The sequence below is a fragment of the Microcebus murinus genome, chromosome 6 (genome assembly GCF_040939455.1).
Source record: "Microcebus murinus isolate Inina chromosome 6, M.murinus_Inina_mat1.0, whole genome shotgun sequence".
NCBI lineage: Eukaryota > Metazoa > Chordata > Mammalia > Primates > Cheirogaleidae > Microcebus > Microcebus murinus.
In genome coordinates this window covers 45,483,336-45,504,277 of record NC_134109.1, presented here as the reverse complement: position 1 = coordinate 45,504,277, position 20,942 = coordinate 45,483,336, and the positions used below count along the sequence as shown (strand labels likewise).

The 20,942-nt window shown below is 35.2% G+C and overlaps 1 protein-coding gene across 1 annotated transcript; it reads left to right on the top strand.

Moving 5' to 3' along the window:
• Window positions 1-419: 419 nt before the first annotated feature.
• On the top strand, window positions 420-20,553 carry PSMC6 (proteasome 26S subunit, ATPase 6). Its single transcript, XM_012757952.3, has 14 exons — window positions 420-574; window positions 1,584-1,663; window positions 1,757-1,796; window positions 2,006-2,058; window positions 5,004-5,071; window positions 5,304-5,418; window positions 7,424-7,511; window positions 9,649-9,710; window positions 9,792-9,915; window positions 10,268-10,329; window positions 11,790-11,910; window positions 12,045-12,125; window positions 17,369-17,440; window positions 20,036-20,553. Exons 1-14 carry the CDS (start codon window positions 448-450, stop codon window positions 20,152-20,154), a joined length of 1,212 nt encoding a protein of 403 aa, XP_012613406.1. The 5' UTR covers window positions 420-447; the 3' UTR covers window positions 20,155-20,553.
• Window positions 20,554-20,942: the final 389 nt, after the last annotated feature.

Genomic DNA, 20,942 nt, shown 5'->3' with positions numbered 1-20,942 from the left:
GCAGATCTATCCTTAGTACCTCATTCATTGACTGACTGAATGAATGAAATTGCCTACTTCTGTGCCCAGAAATCTTGGACAGTACTCTGAGTTATACTGGTAGGCCATCGGAGCTATTTTGAGGTATTACACATTCCCTACTTCACTTTCATCTCAGTTTATTTCTGAGCCTTTTGTGGCTTCCGGACAGCCGGACTACCGTAAATACAGAGAGCTCGTAGGGTAAAACCGGAATAACCGCGCCCCGCTATACCCAGCTTGGCCTGTAGGGGACGGTGTGGGCGGAGGACTCCTTCGGTGCATGCGGCCAGCCTACGTGAACCGAGACACAGAGGTGAAGGGGAGTACGAAGGAGGGGCCAACCGGAAGGGGCGGGGTTCTCCATGAACCCACGCCTCCGGGCAGGCTCTCCGCCCTCGCCCCGCCCCTTCCCCCGCCTGGACGGCCATGGCCTTTCCCGGCATCCCCTATGAGCGACGGCTTCTCATCATGGCGGACCCTAGAGATAAGGCGCTTCAGGACTACCGCAAGAAGCTACTGGAGCACAAGGAGATCGACGGCCGTCTTAAGGAGTGTGAGTGCACCTTTCTTTCCTCATAATCTCTTGCCTGGACTGGCTTCTGCCTCTTACAAAGTGGAAGCCTTAGGTCGAGCCCGGCAACAGAGCCTCAGAGATGGGCAGGCCTTGGTCCAGAGACAAGGCGCTTTGTCATCCGGCCCTGAGCTTGGGGAGCGGCACCCCTTCGGGTGTGGAAATGACCCAGTCCAGTCCCGGTGACAGAGAGAACATCTGCGGTTCTGAGATGGAGTGGGAAAGGACTAAAAGAAGAATGGGAAGAAGTGGGCCGGGGACGTTTCCCAGGTTGGGGTGCAAGGGGAGCGGTGTTGGTAGAGTCGCGGGACCCGGAGAGGGGAAGACACTTGAGTCGAGGAATCTCAAGCAAGAGATGAGACTCAAGGAGTTGGCTTGTTCGTGGAGTTGAAAGACGGACGCGGAGCTTAGGAGAGAAGGGGTCCAGTTGTCATAATAAGCCTTCTTGTGTTTCCTAGTGTTTCGTGTTGTACTGTGTCAGGCATACAAGTTTCCTTTATCTCCTGAGGACGTACCGTTTTTTCAAGGCACCTTCATTGAAAAGCCTTAGTGGTTTAATTAAATGAAGGAAGACTATACCATATGATTCTGTGGAGAACTGCATTTGTTGATTTTATTTAGGGTAGAAAAACAGTAATTCAGGTGGGTGGGTGAAGAAGGGTCTAACTCACTGTTTTTCATTATGATTTGTAGTCGCAAATTCGGAAGTGTCAGGGTGTCAGTATCTTTTAAGAATGTAGCTTAAAAATGCCAAAAAAAAGTAAGTATTGCATATCAAGAAAATGAAAACATAGTGCTGTCTCTGTAACATTTTGTTTTTAAACTTGTCGCCTGCTCATTACAAACAGCATTATTTCTTTTGTGGTTTGATATGGTAGATGTGAAACTTAGGTAAAGTGAAATAGATTTAACTAAACTTAAATGAGACATAGCCAATTAGATGCACTAAGATTATTCTTTCACTAAAAATGTTCAAATTATATTATTCCAGTAAGGGAACAATTAAAAGAACTTACCAAGCAGTACGAAAAGTCTGAAAATGATCTGAAAGCCCTACAAAGTGTTGGGCAGGTAGGTAATGGAATTTGGGATGTAGGGGGTTATGGTAATTTGCTCTGTTGTTTTAGCTGTTTACAAAAAGTAATGCCTATTTTTCTTCCTTAGATTGTGGGTGAAGTGCTTAAGCAATTAACTGAAGAAAAATGTAAGTGAATTAGATTTCAACTTTTGAAATGCTTGTTAGTCTATTAATAACAATAAAGCAGGGAAATGGTATTTTTGCATAGATCAGATTTTCTTTCAACTATTGTCTTTTTAGGGGAAAGAAAGAAAATAAAACCATCCATTGATGTGGATATATTTGTTTTTTACTTTCAATTTTTCAATATGTGTTTTTAATTTTTTTTTTTATAGTCATTGTGAAAGCTACAAATGGACCAAGATATGTTGTGGGTTGTCGTAGACAGGTAATACTTTACATTTGTATAGTGCTTTATAATTGACAAAAGAGTTCTCATGTAAGTTATCATGTCTAATTCTTGAGGTATCAGAATTAGTGCATTATGCCTATATTTCCCAAGTGTGGTTTGTTCAGATGCAGCTAATTCAAACCATGGACTTTGACTCCTTGTATTCCCTACTTTCTACTATATTGCATTGCAGATAAGTCAGATTTACCCACTTAGAAATCCACGTATTTTTAGAACTGGAAAATAGATCAACTTACTTATTTTTTAGAGACAGGATCTCATTCCTTTGTCCAGGCTTGAGTACAGAGGTGTGATTATAGCTCACTGAAACCTTGAACTCCTGTGATCAAATGATCAGCCTCAGCCTCCCAAGTAGCTGGAACAACAGACATGCACTACCATGCCTGGCTAATTTTTAAATTTTTTGTAGAGATGAAATATCACTATGTTGCCCAGGCTGTCTCAAACTCTTGGTTTCAAGCTATCCTCCCTCCTCTGCTTTCCACAGTGTTGGCATTACAGGTGTCAGCCACTGTGCCCAGCTTTAGATCATTTTATTCTAATGTCTTTTTGTCGGAGAACTTAAAGATGTTAGACGCTATCATTTACCTGTGTTTATATTTAAACATTCAAAAATGTTACTCATAAATTGTACTATGGCCTAAGTTAATTTTGTATGACGTCACTTAGGTTAGACTAGGCAAATTGAAATAACTCTAAATTTCATATTATAGTTATTAAAAATGCCCCCCAAAAAGGCCTCAAATCATTCAGTAGTGTCTGAAACCAATTTATATACTATTCTTTAAGAAGTATCTTTAGGTAGAATATTCTTATAAATTCATTGGAAGAGCTTTCTCAGAGTATTTGTTAATTTAGGTTCACATTTTAAAACATCAATATAACATAGCTGTAGAGTGGAATTTAACCTAGAAACTAAAGACTAAATCTAATCTTAGGATTTTGCCTAGTGTGTAAGTGGTTGACATTTTCCAAGTCAAAATATCAGGTGCCTAATCTGACAAGGAATTTTTATGTTCTTCTGGGGCTCTCTCAATGCTAAAATTGGCATTTCTTGTTCATATCTATTCTGTTAGGTTAGAAAAAAAAGTAAAATTGCCATTTCTGAGACATTTCATGATTATCTGAGGGCAAGAGAATATTTGAAAGCTGGAAAATATGAGAAACACCAAAAAGTATATATATAGGTTAAGTATCTTGTATACAAAATGATTGGGCCAAAAATCTTTCAGATTTTGGCTTTTTTCAGATTTTGGAATATTTGCAATATTTGCAATAATTATAAAATGTGGAATGGATTTAGATAAATTATAACTGTTACTAAGAGAAAAGGTATACAAAATTTTCATCTGTTGGCATTTTGCCAGAGTAGCCTCAAAAGAACAATATTTTCTGTTCTCAATGTTCTATCAAGACTGATTTAAGGAAAGAAAAGGGAAAAGTAGAAAAATTGAGGATCTGATAGTCCAATTTATTCTCAGTACCAATAACTTGAGGGATAAATTTCTATTGAATAGTTGTGTTCATAAGGTATGATTGAGATAAGCCAGAAGTGTGAGAAATCAATATTTTAAAGTATCCTCGATCCAAAACCAAAATTCTGGCTGGGTGCCGTGAGTCACACCTGTAATCCTAGCTCTCTGGGAGGCTGAGGAGGGAGCGTAGCTGGAGCTCAGGGGTTCAACACCAGCCTGAGCACAGTGAGACCTTGTCTTTACAAAACAGAAACAAGAAAAACAAAAATCCAAAATTCAAGGTGCCCCAATGAACATTTCCTTTGAGTGTCGTGTTGGTGTTCAAAAAGTTTCAGATTTTGGTACATTTTGGATTTCATATTTTTGGATTAGGAATATTCAACTTGTATTCCTATAGGTGTAAATGTTGAAATAGCTTCATGTTGATCTCTCTTTCTCTTTTTCTAAGTAATTTCACTTATTGGCAGTTTTTTTTTTACCTTAATCCATTATATTAAACCTAGTGTTTTACCTCCTTTCACTTCATTTTTAATTGGCACTAAATCCTAAATTTGGAATTTGGAGTTGTTTGTATCCTGTGGAAAGTGGTCAATAATGTTCATGTGATTTTGAAATGATATTGGCAAGCAGTTTTTTAAACTATCAAAAAGTAACTTTATCTTTGAAAAGTAACATTCTGAGGGTGTAGTGAATCCTTTGGGAAGATTCTATCCAATTCTAGCCAAATAAGTTACCAGGCTTAGATATGACAATAAATTATTTAGCATGATTCAACTTAGTATGTAATTTGCTTAGCATGATTCAACTTAGTGTGTAATTTGATTAGCGTAGTGTCTGGCATGTAGCAAAGGCATGAGTTGCTGGAGTTTGGGGAGTTTTTTGGTTTTTGTGTTTTTTAAAGCATTTTAATAAACGTCTCTAAGGGTAAACAATGCATTTCCCCCTAATCTCCTACAGTCGTGTAACATACATTCTTCCCAAAAGTTGTAGTTTTCAAAATAAATCTAATGAGCACACCTTTAAAATGTTCTGCCTTTCTTCCCAATGTTCACTGAGCATTTTTCCATGAATGCTTTGGTATCAATTCCCAACGTCAATGTACTACAGAGCTTGAATCAAAACAACGAGCAACACTATATTAAATAGTGAGCCTTTGAAAGTAAAATACCAAAGCCCATTCCTTCTTCAAAAACAAGGCTCAAAGTTTGTGTATTAATGATTTCACATTTCACACTGAGATTACACAAAAGGGAATTCTTTTAAGTGGCAGACGGAAATAACTTTACTACCTTTATAACCATCCTATTAGCATGGAGTTTATAATCTGATATTTGTGTTGTCTCTGAGGGGTAAACATGAGTATTTGACTTCTAAATATTAAGCTTTTGTTAGAGAGTTATTCCCCTTTTTAAATTTTATATAATATCTTTTGTTTTACAAAACTAGCTTGACAAAAGTAAGCTAAAGCCAGGAACAAGAGTTGCTTTGGACATGACTACGCTAACTATCATGAGGTGAGTTTCTTATTCTAATTAGTTTACCTTTTATCTTCACAGAGGGAGGGTTTTATCCAAAACATATTCTTGAGATCATTGACATTTTGACACTTTTCCATTTTAACTAGTTTCTAATTAATTTAAACACGTCTTTATAAATCGCTTGCATAAGCAAGTCATTTATATTTATACTTTGTAGGCTGAGAGAAAATATATCTCTTGAAAGAAAATACGTACCTTTTCATTCCAGATATTTGCCAAGAGAGGTGGATCCACTGGTTTACAACATGTCTCATGAGGACCCTGGGAATGTTTCTTATTCTGAGATTGGAGGACTATCAGAACAGATTCGGGAATTAAGAGAGGTTGGTATTGTGTGCTTTTTTTCCTCATAAACAGTACCGTTATACGATGCCTGGAAGGAGAAACAGAATGAAAAATTACTTTCTGTCCAAATAGTAGTTACTGAATATTATGCATTTAATATTCTTGCTAAGGGAAGAATAGCACTGAGTTTCTGGCTATGAAAATTATTAGTGTTTGTTAATTTGGAGATTAATTGGTATTAGAAAAATCCTGCTCTTTTTGTGCCAAAGAAGGGGGCAAAATCTAAGAATAATTGATATAATCTGATACCCTTGCTATTTGTGGTTTGGATTATCATAATAGATTACTTGGGTCAGAGCACATTTGGATAACTTTTGTGATGTAGTTTTTCCCATAACCCCATTAATATTTAGCTTCCTACCCTTATCAGTAAAGTAAGTTACCTGTGCCTTAAATATTTTATTTTGGTAAAGCTGTTTGCTGCTGGCTTTAGGAGTGCTTTAAATCTTTTAAGCTTTTAGGTGAAGAATCAAATCAGAATTGCCTTGTTTCCCAGCACAGATACCTTCTTTACTATTATTGTAAAGCAAATTACATTGTCCTGTTGAATTTCTTCTAATTTAGGCTGGAAATACTTAGGAATAAATGGGAATAGTTGGAATATCTTACATCTCTGATTTAAGCCCTAAAACTCAGGCTTCAGCATATTAATTTTTCTGGAACACTTAAAAATACAGATTACTAGGCTCTCTGAATGGTTTTGATGAAGTAGATTGGGTGTGGGCCCAGGAATTGGCATTTAAACAAATATTTCTGTGATTATAAAATTTGTGAAATTTTTATTTTATTAATATAATACCTGTGGAAGCACTGGCCTAAGTGTAAATAAAAGCCTATTCATACTTTATATTTAATGAAAAGACAACAAAAGAAGTACAGGTGCTTCATAGAACTGTGAAAACTTGCCTTCTACAGTGGTTGCCTACATCAACCATAGAAGCAGAAAGAATCACACACACAGATATGCCAGTACCCTTTTCTGTCTGCAGATACTTTAAAATATTGATTTCTCACACTTCTGGCTTATCTCAATCATACCTTATGAACACAACTATTCAATAGAAATTTATCCCTCAAGTTATTGGTACTGAGAATAAATTGGACTATCAGATCCTCAATTTTTCTACTTTTCCCTTTTCTTTCCTTAAATCAGTCTTGATAGAACATTGAGAACAGAAAATATTGTTCTTTTGAGGCTACTCTGGCAAAATGCCAACAGATGAAAATTTTGTATACCTTTTCTCTTAGTAACAGTTATAATTTATCTAAATCCATTCCACATTTTATAATTATTTTGTGTTATAGTCTCAAATGAAACTAGTATAGCTCTTGAGTTTTTTTAATTGACTATTTTATAGTGTAATTTTCATTGGTATAATTTATATCCAATGCGCATATTATAAGTATGCAATTTAAATATGTTTTGAAAAATTGTACACTTGTGTAACCACCCTAACCAAGTGTGTAGTTTGTTAAAATAAATGTTACTTAAAATTTTTTAGGTTTTTTTTTTTTTTTTTTTTTTTTTTGAGACAGAGTCTTACTTTGTTGCTTGGGCCAGGGTGCCGAGGTGTTGTCATAGCTCACTGGGCTCAAGTGATCCTCCCACCTCAGCCTCCTGAGTACCTGGGAATACAGATGTGCACCACTACACCTGGCTAATTTTTTAAATATTTTGTAGAGATGGGGTCTCATTTTTCTCAAGCTGGTCTCGAACTCCTGGCCTCAAGTGATCCTCCCTCCTTGGCCTCCCAAGGTGCTAGGCTTACAGGCATGAACCACTGCTCCTGGCCATAATTTTTTAGTTTTAGATCTCAAATCTACCTAAAGAAAAATCTTTAATATAAGTGGTTTTACATAGCATGGAAGTCTGGATCTATTATGAATTATGTGTACACCTATGTTGATATTTGACTTAAGCTATGTGAAAGTACATGAAAAGTCTTTACGAACTTTTTAAGAAACTTGGAACTTCTTTTCTAGGTAATAGAATTACCTCTTACAAATCCAGAATTATTCCAGCGTGTAGGAATAATACCTCCAAAAGGCTGTTTGTTATATGGACCACCAGGTTGGTATTGAATTATTTCTACCCTACCTATTGGAATGAATGGATTTCAGTTGAAACGAAATGAATGAATGAAGGCATAAAAATATAAGATGGAAATTTAATGTGGGAACTACCAACTTCTACTCCATTCAGAGTAAAAATGGGATAGGAGATGTATGTCTACTATTACCTTGGGCGTGCTTAGTGTATTTGTACCTCATGGTATATATATCTTAACAGGCCCATGATTGTAGTGCAGTAGTCCTCAAAATGTGGTGTTCCTGACATGCTTTCATTGAATCTTCAAGGTCAAAATTACTTTCATAATACCACAAGGGTATTTGGCTCTTTCACTGAGCTGGCATCTGTGCTGATGGTGCAAAGCAATGTGGGTAAAACTGTTTGCACCATAGCATGACTCAGTTGTCAGTGGCATAAAACAGTGCTAGTAGTCACTGTGTTCTTGACTGCCACATACTTTTAGTGTAAAAAAAAAAAAAAGGCCACTTTCACTTTAAAATGTCCTTGGTGAAACAATAAAATTATTTTATTAAATTTTTATCATTGGATAATACTTTGTGTGATAAAATGGAAAATACATATAAAGTACTTATGCTGATATTGAATAAGACAGTTGTTAGGAAAAGCACATGTACAATTGCTTGAGTTGCCAGCTGAATTAATTGCTTTTTATGGAATACTATTTTTGTAACAGAATTTTCTGTCATAGTCCATGCTGTTAAGTAGGGTTTGATATATTTTTAAAGTTCTGTATTCAGTGTGACTAAAATAAAATTACAAGGGAGTGAAATATCACCTCACATCTGTTAGAATAGCTACTATCAAAAAGATGAAAGATAAGTGTTGGCAAGGATGTGGGGAAAAGGGAACCCTTCCTTGTACACTGTTAGTGGGGATTTAAATTAGTATAGCCATTTTAGAAGAAAATATGGCAGGTCCTCAAAAAACTAGAAACAGAATTACCATATGATCCAGCAATCCGACTTCTGAGTATGTATCCAAAGGAATTGAAATCAGCATTTCAAAGAGATATCTGCACTCCTATGATTATTGTAGCATTATTCACTATAGCTAATATATGAAAACAACCTAAAGATCAGTGGATGAATGGATAAAGACAATGTACATATACACAATGTAATGCTATTTGGCTTTTAAAAATAAATTAAATTTTGTAATTTGTGATAACAAATTGGATGAATTTAGAAGATATTATGCTAAGTGAAATAAGCCAGGCACAGAAGGACAAATACTGTATAATCTCACTTACATGTAGAATTCAAAAAAGTTGAACTCATTGAAACCTAGAGTAGAATAGTGGTTACCAGAAGCTGGGGGGTGGGAATGGTTGTGGTGGGGAATGGGAGAGGGGCGATATTAGTCAAAGGGTACAAAGTTCACTTTGACAGGGGGAATAAGTGATTTATTGTGTGTGAATAATCTAGTGATTTATTGCACAGCATGGTGTCTATAATTAATAATGTATTAGATATTTCAGAATTACTAAAAGTAGATTTTAAATGTTCTCACCACAAAGTAATGATAAGTATGTGAGGTGATGGACATGTTAATCAGCCTGATTTAATCATTCTACAATATATACATGTATTATAACATTCATTTTACCCTATAAATGTACACATTTATTTTTTGTCAATTAAAATAAATTCTAGCCAGGTGCAGTGGCTTGAGCCTGTAAATCTCAGCTACCTGGGAGGCTAAGGCAGGAGGATCTCTTGAAGCCAGGAGTTTGGGACCAGCCTGGGCAACATAGCAAGACCCCATCTTTAAAAAATAAGATAAATTTTAAAAAGTAAAATAACAAGCGATATTTTAAATAAAATTTAAAATTTTAATATTGAGAGTAGAAGTGCTTTAGAATTTTAAATGAAAATTCTATGTAGGGCTTGTCCAGTGGTAGTAGGTCATTAGGGCTTATTAACATTACGGTCACTAAAGTTGGTATACAACCCCCCACTACTAAATTTGACTGGCTTACCAAAAAAATAAGAAAATAGTATTTAGGATTTAGCTTTCATGTTGGAGAATTTACTAGTCAAAGAATTACATTCTTAAAAGGCTTTTGAAATTTTGTTTTACTTTTCCATCTAATTAGGACTTCTTTTGTCATCCCTAGGTACAGGAAAAACACTCTTGGCACGAGCTGTTGCTAGCCAGCTGGACTGTAATTTCTTAAAGGTAAAAGAATGATTCTTTTATGATTGTTGAAATTAAATTTTATTTGAATTGTGTTATATTTACCTTAATGTTTTTTCTCAGGTTGTATCTAGTTCTATTGTAGACAAGTACATTGGTGAAAGTGCTCGTTTGATCAGAGAAATGTTTAATTATGCCAGGGACCATCAACCGTGCATCATTTTTATGGATGAAATAGATGCTATTGGTAAGAATAACATATCTTAAAATTTGTTTTTGAAAGTATTAGGAAATTTTTTAAAAATCTAAAAATTTTTCTCTTAAACTGTAATTGTGACATGTATAAGGTAGATAGCACAATGAATTGGATGTTACTTTTAAAGGATTCTTAGAAAATTTAGTTAATTCTAATAAGCTTTGGCATTAACAAAATGAGAAGTGTTACACCAAAATCAATTCTAATTTTGTCAGTATAATTTTTACTATTTTCATTTTAGTATTTTTAACCACAGACACTATTACATTCTGGTTTTTTTTTTTTTTAATAGTAGTTATAGAGGAAAAGAGTAATACATGTAAATTTCCAAATCTACTTTTAGGTGGTCGTCGGTTTTCTGAGGGTACTTCAGCTGACAGAGAGATTCAGAGAACTTTAATGGAGGTAATATTTGGTAAAGAGGGTTTATGAAGAAACCAGTGTTTTATTAAATGAAGAACTGAACATTGCATATTTGAAGGTCAAAATAGGTATAATATTTTAAGTGAAGAATTAAATGTGAAATTTGAGAATGTTGACAGGAATGAACATGTTTCTATACCACAATCTCTAGTAAGAAAATGGCTGCTAGAAAATAAGGGTATGTACAAAATTCCATTTGATGTACATCTATACTATTCTGTGTCTTTTGAGACAACCAGCCATTCAGATATTTAAATTGTATATTAACTTCTTATATTATGAATATGATCTTTTGTTTTATTATTCAAAAGATAAATAGTATTTTAAAGTTAGATTTGTAAAGTCTCTTAGAAACCTTAAATTGAGGTGTTTTAAAACAACATAAATATTAGTTTTATTCATGTAACTGATATGTCATCAACTAACACACACACTATATTTTAGTCAGGTTAGCTACATTTTAGAGAGTTTGTTGAATGCAGTAAGGTTTTTCACCATTTATTCAAGAAAATTTGAGGAATTGAAGGGAATATACTTGATGTCTTTTAGTATTTCTAGGTATAGTATAATTATTTAAAAAGATATTTTATAGGTATATTATCAAATTTGTAGAAAAATTCCTTTTTTTTTTTTTTTTTTGGAGACAGAGTCTCACTCTGTTGCCCAGGCCATGGTGTTAGCCTGGCTCACAGCAACCTCAAACTCCTGGGCTCAAGCAAGCCTACCTACTGCCTCAGCCTCTGGAGTAGCTGGGACTAACGGAGAGTACCACCATGCCCAGCTAATTTTTTCTATTTTTAGTAGTTCCAGGCTAATTTTTCTATTTTTAGTAGAGTGAGGATCTCGATCTTACTCAGGCCTGTCTTGAACTCCAGACTTCAAGCAATCCTCCCACCTCGGCCTCCCAGAGTCCTAGGATTACAGGCATGAGCCACTGCACCCAGCCATGTAGAAAAATCTTTATATCCATTTATTCTAATGTAAATGTTGTCTGACATATCATAAGCACTTCATACATTGGATTTTATTCTTTTTGTTTTAAAAAATAATTCTATGAAAAATATTTTGGGCGTTGGAAATCAGATCCACAGAATTGAGTTTTGTAATTCTAAATGTGATGGAAGCCCTCAGATTTATTAGAATTACTTAGTAGCTATTAAAAGGTACATACATAGCTATAAAAAGGTATATAATCTAGCTTGGAACTTTGAGGATGTAAAGTATATCCCTTTATATTAAGGAGAGAGAAAAGTAGAATTCCGTCAAATGACTCTTCTGAAGGTCACATATCTATCTGTAGGCAAAAATTTCACAATGTTAGGCATATAAAAGGCAGGTGCTTCTTGCTTTTATTTCTTCGTTTCTTAATAAAAGGTGTGTGCTATTTTTTAATGGTTAGAATGTTTTGTAAAAGTGTATCTATGGATTTTTAATATTTGTAGTTACTGAATCAAATGGATGGATTTGATACTCTACATAGAGTTAAAATGATCATGGCTACAAACAGACCAGATACACTGGATCCTGCTTTGCTGCGTCCAGGAAGATTAGATAGAAAAATACGTGAGTTAAGGTTCTTTGTCTGCTATCTATACCCTTTTTCTGTGTCCCCATTTCTCTTTTCACATGTCTCCCCACCCCCTACTTTACTTAAAAATAAAACAAAATTGGACAATAAAATAATGTTTTATTTTCAGATATTGATTTGCCAAATGAACAAGCAAGATTAGACATATTGAAAATCCATGCAGGTCCCATTACAAAACATGGTGAAATAGGTAAGGAAGTAACCTATTTTATATGTATTTACATTTGGTAAATGAAGCAAAACTGTTGGATATTGCTGATGGTCTACTGAATCTGGTTTTAAATTCAGCAAACATAGCAGTTTTAAATTCAGCCAATATTTATTGGGCATCTGCTGTATGCTAGAAACTGTTGTAAGGGCTAGGGACACAGGTGTGGATGAAATAGACAAATTGCTGCCATTAGAGAACTTACTTTCTTATTAGAAATGACAGATGAAGTAAGTAAAATTAAAGTATATTAAATGGTAATAAGTACTACAGAGAAAAATAAAGCAAGAAACGGGGATTAGGAATTGCCAACAGTGGGCATGAGTATGTACATTTTTAAATGAGAGGGTAACCACAGGGAAGTCCTTACCAAGAAGGTGATTTTTAAGCAGTGACCTGAAAAGGTGAAAGAACTAGACATGGATATTGGGGCAAGATCATTTCATGCATGAGGGAGCAGCAAGTTAGAAGGCCCTGAAGCAGGTATGTCCCTGGCACATTCGAGGAACAGAAAAGAGACCAAGGTGTCTGTGGTAGAGTAAGTGGAACAATAGTAGCAGATGAAGTCATAGAGGTAATGGGGACCAGATTGTGTAAAACATTACAGAGGTCACGGTGTAAGAACTTGGGCTTTAACTTTTAGTGATATTGATGCCATTGGAGCATGATGAGCAGAGGAATGACATGATCCTACTTTTTGATATCTTTAACTTTTTATTGTAGAAAATTAGAAACACATAAAAGAAGAGATAAAAGTATAATGAACTTCTGACCCCCATGTACTTGTCCCCCAGCTTCAATAATTATATTATTTTTTAAAAGATTGTACAAAGGCCGGGCGCGGTGGCTCACGCCTATAATCCTAGCTCTCTGGGAGGCCGGGGCGGGCAGATTGCTCGAGGTCAGGAGTTCGAAACCAGCCTGAGCAAGAGCGAGACCCCGTTTCTACTATAAATAGAAAGAAATTAATTGGCCAACTAATATATACAAAAAATTAGCCGGGCATGGTGGCGAATGCCTGTAGTCCCAGCTACTTGGGAGGCTGAGGCAGCAGGATTGCTTGAGTCAGGAGTTTGAGGTTGCTGTGAGCTAGGCTGATGCCACAGCACTCACTCTAACCTGGGCAACAAAGCGAGACTCTGTCTCAAAAAAAAAAAAAAAAAGATTGTACGGAGTACCATGTCCTAAAAATTTACTTATATTAATTTTTATTTCTGTGTAGTTATTAGTATGATATATGTTTAGATTAATTTGAAGGTTTGATTTTTTGGCTTTTTAATTTAATTTTAGTTTTTAATGTGTACATTTAGGAACAATCAAAACAATATATGAAGGAATATTCAGATACTTTTTACTGATGACCATCCTGCTTTAGTGATTATGAATTTTTGCCCAATCTTGTTTCATCTACCTCCTCTTACATTTTCTCTAGATTTTTAAAAAGAAAATCCCAGGCATCATATCATTTTATCTAAATATTTCAGAATTTACTTAAGATTCTTCTGGGTACATACTGAGATTTAAATGTAGAGGGACAAGGATAGAAGCAGGAGAATCAGCTAGGAGATTGTTTCATTAATCCAAGGAAAAGGTGATGGTAACATGGTTAAAGGTGGTAGCAAAGTCTCTCCTCCCACCCCAGCTTTATTGAGGAATAACTGACAAATTCTTTTAAAATAATGAGATTCTGGATATATTTTGAAAGTAGAGAGAGGTACAGGACTTGCTAATCAATTGGATGTGGGGTGTGAACTAAAGGGACAAACCAAGGAAGACTTAGATTTTTGGCCCAAGCAACTGGAAAGATGGAGTTGCCATCAATTAAAATTGAGACAACTAGAAAGGTTAGATTTTAAGGGGAGAATAAGGAATTTGGTTTTGGATATATTAAATTGGAGATAACAATTAAATACCCATGTAAAGATGTTGATTGGTAATTCAATATGTATCTGTAGTCCTTTGGGACAGTCTATGCTGGGAGATATAAATGTAGAAAATAATCAGCATAAAAATGGTTTTTAAAATCTTGCAATTAGATGAGATTTCCAAGTGAGTAAATGTGGATAGTCAAGAGAAGAGAGTCAAAGACTGAGTTTACATAATTCGAACATACTGAATTTTTTTGTAACAAGTCCTCCAAATTTTGGTTATACTTTGCTTAAAATCAGTTGGAAATTGTTAATTTAAATAGTCAATAAATACAGTGCCAAAAACTTACCAAAATAAGTAATTCAAACATTGAGAAGCCGAGATGAGGAAACATTAAAGCAGTCTGAAGTTACAGTCACAGAGGTAGGGGTAAAACCAAGAGTTGACTATATCCTGGAAGATAAATGAAGAAAGTTTCTTAAGGAGGGTCTTCCATGTCAAATGCTATCAATAGGTTAGATAAAAAGAGTTCCAAGAGTAGACTTTTCTATTTAACTCTGTGGAGGTCATTGGTAACCTTGTCAAAAGTAATTTCTTTGGAGTGGTGAGGCAAAAAGCCTATTTCACATGTGTTTCAGAGAGACTGGGAGGAGAGGCATTGAGTTTATACATTTCTTTTAAGGAGTTCTGCAGAAGGTACAGAGAAAAAATGTAAAGGAAATGGAGACAAGAGGATTTTTTTTTTTTTGAGACAGTCTCACTTTGTTGCCCAGGCTAGAGTGAGTGCCATGGCGTCAGCCTAGCTCACAGCAACCTCAAACTCCTGGGCTCAAGCGATCCTCCTGCCTCAGCCTCCGAGTAGCTGGGACTACAGGCACACGCCACCATGCCCAGCTAATTTTTTCTATATATGTTAGTTGGCCAATTTCTTTCTATTTATAGTAGAGACGGGGTCTCGCTCTTGCTCAGGCTGGTTTTGAACTCCTGACCTTGAGCAATCCGCCCTCCTCGGCCTCCCAGAGAGCTAGGATTACAGGCGTGAGCCACCACACCCGGCCGAGACAAGAGGATTTGACAGAGTTTTCTTCAAGAAAATTTACAACACATATTTTTTTTATCCTGCTGGGAATAATGTAGGAGAGAGAGAAATTGTTAATGCCCTTTCCCTGAAGAGGGGCTGGCCCTGTCTGTATACTGCTATATGCATACTTTGATTTTATGAGAATGGAGGAAAGACGGGATATATAGATGCTAATGATGACAACTTCTCAGATAGTGTAAGAACTTGTATAAGTGTTCTTTTAATGCTTCTATTTTATCAGTAAAATTGAATGCAGGTTCAGAGTGAAGATAGGGAAGTATTGTTAGAGAAATGAGAGAGAAGGAGGTATAAAATAGTTATCTGTGGAAATGGAGAGACTGGACCTAGAGTAGAGGCCAGCAAACCATGGCTTGTGAGCCAAATTCTCCCAATCTTCTGTTTTTGTAAACAAAACTTGTTGTAACCCAGCCATGCCCATTTATGTATTTATTGTCTATGGCTGCTTTTCCACCACAACAGCACAGTTGAACATTTTTGACTGGGAACATATGGCCTTCAAAGCATAAAATATTTACCATCTGGCCTTTTATATAAAAGGTTTACTGACCCCTGGACTAGGATAATCTAGTATAATTGCCAGGCAGCTTTAAAAACCCTTTAGAAGTTAATGGTTCAAGATAATTACAAATAGTTGATTATTGGCCTGACGAGGTGGCTCATGCCTATAATCTTAGCGCTCTGGGAGGCCAAGGCAGGAAGATCACTTGAGCTCAGGAGTTTGAGACCAGCCTGAGCCCTGAGCAAGAGTGAGACCCTGTCTCTACTAAAAATAGAAAAAATTAGCTGGGTGTGGAGGCTCAGATCTGTAGTCCCAGCTACTTGGGAGACTGAGGCAGGAGGATAGCTTGAGCCCAGGAGTTTGAGGTTGCTGTGAGGTAGACTGACACCTTGGCACTCTAGCCCAAGCGACAGAGAGAGACTCTGTCTCAAAAAAAAAAGTTGATTATTGTCTCCCACTGTCTCATTGCTCTTATGAAAGAGGTTGAAACTTGAAAAACTAAACTGAACAAAGGATATTACTTTATAGTTTTCTTCCACAAATATGAGGTCCTGCTAGGTGCCAGATACTGTGATAGCCTTGGGAATTGTTGTTTTCAGGAAGCTCACACTGAACTTGAACCTGAGTAAAAGCTAATTAATGAATATGATTTCAAATAGTGATGATATACCCTATATTGCCTGACAAAGAGTATATCATGAGAGTTATTCACACTGTAGTAGCCTATGCTTTCTTATTTCTCTTCCTATTCTGTATCTAATCCATGACTACTACCTTAAATCTGCAGCTCTTCAATTCGTGCCTATCATGTGGGTGGGTAGAGAGATCACTTGTCTATTGCTGTTTTCATAGATCTGATGATACTTTACCACTTGAAGCTTGCACAGAAACCAGAAAAGCTAGCCAGTGCCTACTGTAGCATTTCAAAATTACATGTGATAAAATTATTGCTGATTACCTTTTTGGTATATTTTACATTTGGCTTATATGATTAAAATAAATTCCATTGTTATAATTGGTTTTGAATGTTATAGGTTTATTGAAATTAAAGATTTGGTTACAGTTTTAATAAGAGTCATAGCTTGACAGGTATCTGAAATTCACATGTGCATAGCTGTTTCACTAGGTAAAAATAGGTTAAGATGCTTAAAGATCTTGATGATATTTTCTGATTTTAAAATATCAGAGGTGTGTCTCTTTCTGCTTGGTGCTGGTTTACTTAACAGAAGTCTTAGTTTTGGCTTGTTAATATTGTGGAACGTTAACAGAGGTGATGCCTAGCCAATCAAATTCAAAGCAAGCTCTTCAGTTTAAAGTTTCCATGTGGGCCGGGCGCTGTGGCTCACGCCTGTAATCCTAGCTCTTGGGAGGCCGAGGCGGGCGGATTGCTCAAGGTCAGGAGTTCAAAACCAGCCTGAGCAAAAGCGAGACCCCGTCTCTACTATAAATAGAAAGAAATTAATTGGCCAACTGATATATATATAAAAAATTAGCTGGGCATGGTGGCGCATGCCTGTAGTCCCAGCTACTCGGGAGGCTGAGGCAGAAGGATCACTCAAGCCCAGGAGTTTGAGGTTGCTGTGAGCTAGGCTGACGACACGGCATTCACTCTAGCCTGGACAACAAAGTGAGACTCTGTCTCAAAAAAAAAATAAAAAATAAAAAAAATAAAGTTTCCATGTGGGCATAAAGCAAGATAAGGTCTAATTTTTTTACTGATTTTCAGTATTTATTTTTTTATTTTTTTCTAAACAGATTATGAAGCGATTGTGAAGCTTTCTGATGGCTTTAATGGAGCAGACCTAAGAAATGTTTGTACTGAAGCAGGTAAGGATTTAAAGTACAATTTTATTATTGATTTTAATTTTTTAAATTTGCTTAAACTGTTTTTGTCTAAAAGCAGAACCTGGGCCTTGCAAGGATTTGGTTGTATTCTATTTTTGTGGGAATTGATCTGGGAAGCAGGGGAAAACAGGACAAGAGAGATGGAAAGAGGGAAAGCTGATACAAGGGTGTACCATTGAGATACCTGCTATAGGCAAGAGGGGTTAGATTTTGAAGAGACCTCAGAGAAATATACAGAGTGCCTTCCAAGATTACGCAGTGGAAAGATAGGAGACTGGAGCATTTATTTATTAGCACTCATCTCCCATTGGATAAGATTTGCCTTGGTGGTGTTAACTCCTTTGCAGTTCTGGATACTTTAGGGCAGAATGTAGATTGGCAAGCATGTGATAGAACACTGGCCCCCGAAGTAAGCCTGAGTCTGTACACAACTGTCTACCTGTGGCTGGAATTAGAATGGGCCAGCACTAGAGGTGTCTGCTGCAAATGGAAAGTGTATGTTTTCTGATACTAGTTAGTGAGCAATAAACTTTGAAAAATGGATTTCAAATGAATTATGTGATCATGCAATTTGTGTAAAATGCAGTAGTTTCTAAATACAGTTCTTTCCATGGATTGTGTGAAACTCATTTTTTTTTTTTTTGCTGTGTGATATTAATTTTTTTTTACATCTGCATTGTATGTAAAAATTGTGTGATACTATTTTTATTCTGGTACCAAGTAGCTTTAATACCTTACCTAGAGTTGTTTAGCTTTTTTTTCTTCCATACAGAATCTTAAAATTAAAAAAATAAATTTTTATAGTAGTTTTTATAGTTACTTCATAGGATGTAGTTTTTTTTAAGTATTACAATAAGTGATTTCCTCTTTTCATATCATGTTTAGCCTTATTCTAACATTTCCTGTAAATTCAATAGATAATGTTTAAAGAGGCTGCTTAGGCGTGGTCTCTCAATAGGAGTCTTTTCATGGGTACACTGACTCCGTGTCCATGTCAAAAAGATCTGCAGATCTAGAGACTCTGTCATTACAAATCAGGGTAAATCATGCTCACAGAGGCTTATTGATAAACAAAACTATTAAAACATAAACTTGCCATATAGCTTGAACTACTTGGAGTAATTTATGTCATGCTCTTTCCAAAATCAAAACCAGACCATATTGTTATCAGAAGATTGCTTTTGTGAAATTGAAATCCAAACAAAAGCAGTGCTGTGATCTTAAAGACTGATGATAATCATATTATGATATCCTTTTTTGCCCACATATTTTAAAAAATTATCTTATTTCCAATAAAGAGCTATAACTTCTGTGTGGATTAAAATTTTAGCTTTTTAACTGGGTGGGATATTCACATCTGGAGACATACTGAAATTCTTGTTTGGTTTTCTTTGTATTAGACTTCAACTCTTTTTTGTTAACATATCTTTCTGTAAGTTAAAATACACTTGATTCAACTATGGTTGCCCTTTGTATTCAGGTACTGACATTGTCTTCCTTTTTGGATTAGAGTGCACCTCTTTTGCAGATTTACACCTTCAATAAACAGTGATTTGGAAATAGTCACACACACAAGGTTTACAAAAATAATTTACCTAGTTTAGCTGTAGCTTTCTAAACAAGTTTTGAAATTTCATTGTTAAAAAATCAGTCATTTCCACTCACCTGACTTCTGGGACAGCATAGAAGGTTTCCTTATATAAAAATCTAGAAAGGAAGTATAGGAAGTAACCCTTGAAATCTTCTATTCCAACTCCCTCATTTTATGTAAGTGAAGATTCAGTACAAGCAGATCCTCAATGGAAATATTAGAATTTGTGTAATATTATTATTATAGGTAGTGATACTTTTCCATCTTAGGTTTACCATGAATTAGGATTGTCTCAAAATCTGGGACCTATATCCATGACATAGCTAATGTTAAAAAGAAAAAACTTCAAACACCTTTTATCCCTTTGTCAAATAGTAGTTGACAAGTAACTTGTCAAAAATTTTAAAGAAAAAATTGAGTTGTGATACTTGAATATGAATCTCATAAAAATATTAATTCATACATAAATAAGGTAAATTTTAATACATGAATAATGGCTCTGATTTTTGTTAAAGCCCACTGTTGTCTTTCTACAATTTCCTATTCTCTAAGCCTTTGATTATTAACAAAGAACAGCTTTCAAACTTACTGGAGGTCTTTTGTTTTTCCCATAAATGTGCTTCCTTTTTCTAAGGAATTGCTGCCTATAGTGTTAAAAAACTACCACTTAAAATGTGTATGTGTTATTGATAGTTTTCATTTCCTTTGGTTTTTGATTTTTGTTTTTATTAAGAGTGACCATTAGCTATAAGGACTATGAAGCCATATTTAAAATATTCAGGTAATTGTCTCATATGAAAATAGTCATCATAGCTATGGGAATTAATTGAACAAAGAGTGGTTTTTAACAAATTAGAACTGCTGGCTCAGAAGTAAATCTAGGCTTCTTCACATTTACTCCATAGAATTATATTATTTTGTTTTCTTATAATGAACATATCATTCACATGTGATATTTAGCAATCATGTTGTTTTATTCTCCATAGGTATGTTTGCGATTCGTGCTGATCATGATTTTGTAGTACAGGAAGACTTCATGAAAGCAGTCAGAAAAGTGGCTGATTCTAAGAAACTAGAGTCTAAATTGGACTACAAACCTGTGTAATTTACTGTAAGGTTTTTGATGGCTGCATGACAGACATTGATTGGCTTACTGTAAAAATAAAGTTAAAGAAAATAATGTATGTATTGGCATTGATCTCATTAAAAGTGTATGAATAAAAATATGTATGAGTAACATAAAAATTAGTAATTCAGTAATTCAACTCTTAAGATTGGTACAGAAGAAATTTGTATATTTGTTAATGTTGCATTTATTGCAGCAGAAGTTACAAAAGAAGAGTGTGTTGAAGCTTTTCGTATTTGCTGTGTGAGCATTTTGTAAAACATTGAAAATGGTTTGAGATGGTAGTATAAGAAATCATTTCTTATGACTTATTTTATATCATTTGTTTTCCTCATCCTAAAAAGTTGAATAAAATCTGTTTGATTCAGTTCTCCTACATATATTCTTGTCTTTTCTAAGAGTACATTTACTATGGTCCTCTAGGTTCTTCAATAAGTAAACTATTTGATGACCCAGATGAAGTTGTATTTAGATAGGTTTTTGGATTTTATTTTAAAATAGTACACACACTAGTGTTCATAAAATCATCTTGTTATACATAACACAGATGCGTTGGGTATGTCTATATATATTCTTCCTTCCAGAAACTATTTTTATATTCTTAACTGTTACTACATGATTTGATAGCTAATTGGAAAAGATACATGCACATCCATAACTTTTTCTAGATTATTTTAAAAAGTAATATTTACTCATAAATATGACTCGGTTTTCTTGATTTATGTGAGATAATAGGTCCCTTTGGAGAATGTTGATGTCTGGACCCT